At 49.1% G+C, this 8,293-nt stretch overlaps 1 protein-coding gene across 1 annotated transcript; it reads left to right on the top strand.

Moving 5' to 3' along the window:
- Positions 1–4,226: 4,226 nt before the first annotated feature.
- BDZ83DRAFT_656168 (uncharacterized protein) lies at positions 4,227–4,916 on the top strand (the record flags this gene model as incomplete). The annotated part of the gene is made up of 2 exons (XM_060510852.1): positions 4,227–4,415; positions 4,653–4,916. 2 exons carry the CDS (start codon positions 4,227–4,229, stop codon positions 4,914–4,916), a joined length of 453 nt encoding a protein of 150 aa, XP_060359843.1.
- Between the last annotated feature and the right edge of the window lie 3,377 nt (positions 4,917–8,293).

The following is an 8,293-nucleotide window of genomic DNA, read 5'->3' as shown; positions in this document are numbered from 1 at the left end:
AGCTGATAGACTTGCAGATATCGTATACGTAAGAAGGCGACTCTTCAATGCCGCCCGAGCTGATTCGAGGAGGCTGGCTGAGCCCCTATCTCGATAACTGATACTCGTATGCCGACTGGACCCGTAACGACATTGCGACAACATTCTCGCTCCATACAAACGCATATTTTCATTCGGGCCTTCTGGGCGCAACTGAAGCTGGCCGTTTACTCAATGGCCCGTGGAACTCCATTAGATCAGGCGCCCGGCGTCCGGAGACATTCACATAAGCCATGTAGCACCCTGGGCTGAATTTGGATACCATCAGAATCATCACTGTTCCAGTTGCCTCGGTTCGAAGCAACTGGAACGAATCGATGCTTTTTCTTCACCGATCTCTCGGAGTGGGTCGTCATGTGGCTGGTCATCATTACTAAACGCTGCGTCGGCCTATAATGCCTAAAGTCAGCTCCTCTGGGGCTCTTCAGAGTCAGGGGTAAGCAACGAAGCAACTATTCGACGACAGGGCAACGTAGGCAACCAAAGAGACCATGAATCATCACAAGCCATTGCAAAGTCCTCGACGAACAGAGTAAGATGGTGCGGTCAGCTCTGCTGGCTGCATCCATGGCTCTTGGAGTCTTGAGCCTGACTTGAACGATCGGCGGTGCCGCGAGGCTAAATCAAACCCCTGGACCCAGTACGAGGCTGCTCCTCACTGACTACCATTTGTTTACATCACTTGATGTTCAGAGGCCCAGTTAAATTAGTACTCAGCATGAACGACTGCAAAGTACCTTTTTAATCACGGTTCTCTTCGAAATTTTAGGCAGAATCGTAGCCTTCAGCGAGGATCTTACATCCAGCGGCCTGAGGCTCTATGACTAGTTCTTACGACGCACGAAAACCTCAGTATTAAACGTCATTTGACCAAAGATCTTTCATCGGTCTTTGCGGATTTAACCCCCGAAAAGATGACAAATTCTAATTAAGATCATTCTAGAATTTGTTCTACGTTATGTGAGACTTGGGCTCAGGGTTCTCGGCTGCTAATCAGAATCTTGTCCCTGTTCTTAAGCAGCCTTTTCTTAATCCTGCAAAATGGTCGTCATTCAACATTCTGCATTCAGCAAGCTAGTTAGAGTAAACTACGAAACTGGTAAAGCAAGGCTGGATGATCGGCTTTAGATCTCGGAGCCAGCACATGCCTGGAGTGAAACGTGGTTCCCAAGCAATGTGCACTTTTTGGTCTCTTCAGAACTTCAGAAGCCGCTTAAGGTAGCCGGTTTTAACCATCCTAGCCATAATGCAAAGCCTTAGACACGTCAAAAGAACAGTATTCAACCTGAGTGCACATCGCCAAATTTTGTCCAGTACCATAACAAGTGCTAAAGTGGATTAACAAGTTAGCAACCTTCCAGGAATGGCAGACTGCGTCTTACTAGCTATGCACGTGATCCAAAACTTTAGTGATGTAGGAAATCAGATATGATCTAGGGCGTTGGCATGTCAAACTAAGTCACATTCTAACAATTGCTGCATGATGGTTGCAAACATGGAGGGCGGTACTGGATAGATTGATAAAGGCCCAACCATCTGCATGAAAGGGTCGGGCAGAGGAGGTCAGGCGGCATGCTGGTGGCTAGCATCGGGGCTTCTAGACTTGAACACTTGAACGACGTGAGACTACTATTAGGTTCTCTGGCATTAATCGTACGTGGGATAGATTCGCGATTGAGTGTGAATTGTTTCCATAAATCTGGCTAGCTTTACTCTCGACTCCGGTACCTTATGATGTCGAACCCAATACCCACATACATCAAAGTTGAGCGTAGTTGCATTAGTACTTTAGCTAAGTTTTTATCTTGCCAGCTTCATACAATAAAGGGAGCAACTGGAAAGCTGATCATCACTGTATCGAATAGTGTGGAATTCGACCATGTGAGTGACAACGATTGTTGAAATTGCATGGAATTGAGGTCGTCACCGGGTATTACGGATATAGAAGCATGTCAAATAAGGTCTGCGCCACATCCCGTAACCGTGGATAGACCCACTGTTCATGTCGGCGCCACAGCGAACCATTGCTCAGCGCCGTGAGGCAACCACGTCCGTGCCACAGACCAGTTTTATAGTGGAGACCAAGAGATGGACCAGCGGGGCAGGCACTGGCCGCTTTCCCATCTTTCGTCATTCGTGATTCGTCAATCCAATTGCCGTGGTTTAGATCAATAATTGGTTCGAATTCCCATCGCAATCTCATCCCATGATGAACTTATCATGCCACCCAAGCGGAATTTCATTTCCTCTATCACTCACCACCTGGCTCTGCGGCATTTTAATGTCTCAATGCTGCCATGGACCTCTTCAAAGAAACAAGGTCAAGCGAGGTACATGAGCTGTGCGAAATATAGCATCTTGTCGCCTCTCGCTAGCCTCTGGGTCACAATCTTCCTCACCAGTCGCCGTGGCATGATATTAAAGCTGACCATTCCGAATTCCAATTTGACAAATAAAGCACATGTTTTCATCATGAGGCATTACATCACCTTACAATCGGGAGACTTGACGACGCCTAGCAGCCCCAATCTCCACATCGATTGAACAGCTAAACAAAGCCAGGAGCTTTACCCTACTAACGTTACGCCGCAGACCATCGTTCGTCTTCAAAGTTCTTACACCGAGACGTCTGGGGGTCTCATGATATAGGAGAACAATAGAACCGCCTTAAGAGGCAAACTATGCGCCTGACCGATACGCGCCTCATCTCCGACTTGGCTACACTGTTCGGGTCAAAGAAATGGCCGTTATGCCCAAGACGGCATGTGCCCGTCGGTGAAGAGCTCTTCAAAGCTGTTCACGGCCAACCGATACCTCGTCATCTCGGCTAGAGGACAAACCTGATGAAGGCAGCCAGGCAACTTCGCTGGCCCCATTCAGACCCGGCAGTCAGCCCTACGTGGTAGCGAGGCACTGCGGCCTTGGACGGCGACACTGTGCCGTCGACAAAGGCCTCTTTACAGCCGCGCTGCAGGATCACACCCGGAAAGTGGCGGTGGGCAGCAAACCAACAATGCCAGCAAAACACATCTTCAGCCGTTCAATCAATGAACATATCTGCCGTCGATATTGAGCCAGCTTGCGGGCAACACGACGCCTCTCCAACAGCCACGGCGGCCGATTTATGGGCAAGCGCCATTGACTATCAAGGTCGTTGTTCGTGTCTCTGTTCGTGTCTCAGTGGACATGTTTGCGGTCGACGTATTTTCGTGCTGATCCGGGGGCCGCCTGCCGACGTTCCGAGTTATGATTAACCAGTATCATATGCGATCGACACGCTGATATTCAACGCCAGGCATGCCGCAAGGCTGGTAACCTGGTTGCCTCAATGCCGCGAGGCGCCTTCCAATTCTGGTGCCAGGTCTCAATTAGGTCAACATTGGTTCATGTCTATGTGAGCCTTGTATTTGAAATTGCCCTGCAAGGCAGACGTCTCCCATGTTGCACCCTTGGAATTCGAAACTGGATTGGGATCGCAGGGTGAATATCGAAGTATCCCTGGAACACGTCTAATTGTATTGGCTGTTTCACCACACCCTTCTCTCCCTTGGCTGCACCATTGTGCCCTGTTATTCCTAGTTTGCTTCCAGTCACTATCACTCTCAAGTTGATAGGCAAACCAACCCTTTTGAATAGCCTTGGGTCAATGGGGCTGATAGTGCCGGCGCCAGCGCCCGTTTCTTTACCTCGAGCTATTGAAGGCGTGAGTTCAAGGGGTTTGGTGTTGGCGACGCGACGTTGGCGCGTAATTGTTGGCGATTCATTGGCCATCAACATGTTTTCTGTTGGCTGCTGCGCCACGCTGCCCCCCTCCTTGCAACCCAAACATACATACGAACTCCCTTACACCGGTTTTGCAACTCCATTGTTCGAACCGCATGATGTATTGAGTTGCCTTGCAAGGTTTTCAAGATTACCGTGGGCGATTAAGAGGTGTGTGTAGTTAGGGGTTTGTTTCTCGCAAGGGTTCAGCCATATCTGCCCCTGAATACATTGCTTTTTTTTCGTGATGACCTCACATATGATACCTACCCGTATCTGCAAAGTGTTTACAGTAATTATCAGCGACCCCTGGATGGAACCTTACCCATTTCCACCGCCACAAGTCACGGACGGCATCCTACTCGTCCAGATCTTCGGAGAAGCACTTTCCCTCCCGTTCAATGGACACCTGCAGAGAGGCAATGATGGCAGCCTGTAGGGCTACCAATGTCCATGTTTCTATTGCACTTTTCAGCTTGACCAAAGCAAGCTTCTCGAGTGATCAGGATTTTCCATTCTGCATATCTGAGCTCGTAACTTGTAGTACTCTGTACGACTCCAACGGCTCTCGACCAGCGGCTCCCAACTTGGGGATCGTGTACGACGGCACACTTGTAAGCGGCTGTCCTTGGATATTTGTAAATGGCTCAACAAGGAGAGTGAGAAGCAGTATCCGAAATAGGCATACTTCGATATTATTCAACCTCTGACAGCGAATGTTGATGTGATTGGCCACCCAAGTTTTCCCCGGGGAAAGCTCGTCGAGTTCGGTCAGACCTTGTCATACAAGAAGATCTCAGGCCGAGGTTGCACGACTTCACGACAATTCTCGTGATTCATCGGGGATTCAGGATATTCGTTTTCGCGCTAAAGAGTATCCCGACGCAGACACTCCTCGGGCCGTTAAAAAGAGAGATAGATCTCAGCCTGCCGTTCTTTGGGGCTTGCCTGAAACCCAAGACGAAAACAAACCCGGTATCCCAAGGATCAACAACGCCACGCGGGAGAGAGAAACCTTCGCAACGAATTACCTACATCACCGAGATGCCTCAAAAACGCCTTACAATAGTTCCACTGATCCCTCGGTCGAAACGATGAAGTTCCGTCGGCGCTGATTTCAACACGTCGCCGCGCATCATGTTTCTGAGTTCATTTGCTGCCCTACGGGACGCCTACTTTCAACCCTAAACATTAGTGTCTACGATTTTGAGGCCTTCCTTCTATGCGTTCGACATCAAATGTCGGCATGTAACAATCGTGGCAATCGGCTATTCGGAGGATGTCAGGTGGGCATTGAAGGGTGAGCCCATCTCTCTGGCCCAATATCAATTCTAGACATGATTAAATCAGGGCGAAAAGTTGAAGCAGGGCTTACGCCCAATTCATAGGTCAGCTAGATCAGTTTGGCGCGCCAGACATCCAATCTTTTGCTCAGGCGAAGATGCGGCTGCGCACGTGAGCTCTAGGCCGGCGGGGTATCAACCTTCCACGTTTCTTCTTGTTGTGATGACTGCGTACCGCTCACCACCTTTATTGAGTGATATTGTTGATCTTCTCACCACCATTCGGTAGTAATGCATGAAAAACATCACGGACAGTCCATGCCGATTCGGCCATACGAAAGCATGATTGCCCAATGAAACATAGGCCACATAATATGTAGGCTTCAGATGGCACAGCTCAGCCCCCATAAGCCACGCGAATATTGAATATCATTAGAGAGTATCTTGGAGTGCTGACGCGTGACGAGAATCAACCAGGGTTATTTGATGCAGAGGGCCCAATGGTTGAATACGGCAGGCATTGGGCATTAAAGCCTCTGGCTATTGGTTGGTGGATGGTCTCTTTCAATGGCCCTCACTACTCAGGCTTCTAGGTAGGTTTTCATGGTCATCGACGGAACCCACCTACATTGCTGTCATATCGCACTCTGAATGTACGTTTGAAATTAACGCGTGCACGGGAGATCCCGCCTTAACCCTGGAGCATTGGCTAAGGATTATTCTTCAACGGGTCTGCCGTGCCTCTCGGCGCGCCAGTCCGCCTCACCCGGTCCCCGCCGGACCGGGATGGCCCTAGCTCTATTCCGGACATCCAGTGGTCCTCCCCCGAGCTGGCCAGGGCACTGGTGTCGGCACTTGGGTAGCCTTAATCGGGGATGAGAGGTGACGAGTTCCATTGCACCGCCAACCGATAAGTCACCACAGTGCTACAGAAGCCAATTGAATAAGTAAAAAGAAGAAAGGAGAGATTCAGGCGAGATAAGGCAAATAATTCATGGGCCTTGGCTTTTGTACTTGGGATCTTCAGAACTTTGAGATGGCTACAGCCTACATGTAGCTTTTGCATACCTTCGGTGAAGATTAGAAAGTCAGAATCAGGTCATCAATGGCAGGGGTTTCTAGGCAGCCGAATTTACTACTCTGGCATTGGACAGGAGTCCAAGTGGCGAACCTCCGATTTGTCTCGAGAACATTGCGTCTCGGTTCGGAGGATGTGGAGGGCTGCCGTCCTCCAGGAGAAGGATGAGGATTCGCAAGGCATCTAGTATGCCTCTTATTGTCTCACACATCGACCATGGGCATGTTGGCCAAGACATGACGTTTCAGATAGCGTATCGACTGTTCTTGACCCAGGACTTGGTTGCTAAGTTGATAGTAACCTGGCGGTCCACAGCATAAAGTGCTCTGATGCGAACATGAGGGGCATCCTCGGCGTGATACAGCAGTCAACATGCAAATTTGCATACATTCGCGTGGGAAATGAAACTAACACTCTTGTCTGACTTAGACCTCAGGTTACATGACTGCACATTGTTACTCAACCTGGTACGATCTTATAAACGCTCGATTACACGGCATGCCAGCTTGTTGAACGCGAAATCTTGACCGAACAACGTTCCGTAGTACACGAAGGGGCTCACAAGGCCGTACTGGCGTGATCTTAGATTGAAGACCCCTCCAAGTATAAAAACTTGAGCTTTGTGAGACCAATTGCTTCAGTTCCTCCAATCGAGGAGTCAAGACACTACGAGCTGCTTTGCGAATCGTGCGAAATGAGACTCACATCGAGGTGAAGCATGTGAGACCATTTGTAAGGACGAAATTGTACCCTGCACTTCATGAGCAGGTGACCAGGCCGCAGGCGTTCATACATATCCATTGACTTCACGTTGTGATCTCAGGCGTTTATGAATTCACCCGCATTCTTGCAATGAGCGGTGTTACTCTATTCTTCCGTTCAGCATGGCGGTGAGTCATGAGTCACTCAATGTGACGTAAAAGCCCGACCTAGTAATAACGGCACAGTCTTAAGATGCGATCGATTAGCGCGCTTGACCAGTTAATCATGTGCTCTGTCATTCGTTGACTGAACCGGGCCATCACTAAGAGGATAGCCCAAGATTATCGGCTAGCTCCTCCCTTAGAATGCTGTGCTTGGAAGCGGTGAAGATACATCTGAGAAATCAAGGATATCTCGCCAGCCACCGCATTTCTCTGCCTAACTTGTCCAGCTCTTCGTCAACCATGGCAAGGGCCCTTGTCTTGAAGTGGCCCGTGTCCAACTGTGACGTTGTGAGTTGAATAAGGTAGGTAGTCAGTGAAAATATTGAACTTCAGTGAAATTCGAATTCAATACAAATACCATAACTATTCACTCGGGAAAATAACAAGTTACCATCCTTGAGGGGAAATGCAATTAGACAAATGTGCCAGTTGGGATGAAGTATTTCACTTATCTAAACCCACCACATTCGATGACATTAATTCTTGTCATTGACAAGGGTCGTGACTGCACTGCCAACAAAGAAACCGCATACTTGGGGCGTTGGATCGAGAGATGTGTCGAGGGCACGTAGAGCATATGTCCACATAACATCGTCAGCTTTTCTCCACTATACAAGGCAACCACATGGGCACTAATGCGCCAGGCCACATTAGATGACCAAAATCCCCTCAAGTTTCTCCCCAAGGCACTCACCGATGAGGATCTAGCTTCATGAGGTTCAGTCTTGGTGTGTTCTATTGGAAAAGGTCACAAGGCCAACGCCCGCCGGACTCAAAATCTTGAGAAACGTCCAATCATGGGTATCACTGCATGTCGCTGAAAGGCCATATGCAATAGCAAACAACACTTGAGGTGCTTGAATGAGTATTGAAGTGTTTGAATCAAGGCACTTGCATTTAGTGATTTGGAGAATTCCAAAACAGCCTGCTCAATGGCGTGGGTGGTTGGGCGTCCCCGGCGTCGACCCTCATCACATCCATCCTAATTCCGCCTCACCTGAAAAAAAGGCTACACCGTTAGTCTGCCTGGTATCAACAAGCGCATGTTGCCTCGGGCGTGGTGTCTATCTTACGAGAGAAAATAGCGCACCCAGGTGCTTTCGTAGACGCCAGGCGCGATTGTATCGTGTGATGTTGCCCTATTGCATTTCCTGCCCGAGCAGTGAAGGCAATGCTCTACACTTACAATGAAGCCTTGTGTAGAA

Source organism: Colletotrichum acutatum (genome assembly GCF_030867785.1).
Source record: "Colletotrichum acutatum strain CBS 112980 chromosome Unknown BDZ83scaffold_134, whole genome shotgun sequence".
In the NCBI taxonomy this organism is placed as follows: Eukaryota; Fungi; Ascomycota; class Sordariomycetes; order Glomerellales; family Glomerellaceae; genus Colletotrichum; species Colletotrichum acutatum.
This window is presented reverse-complemented; position numbering and strand designations above follow the sequence as displayed.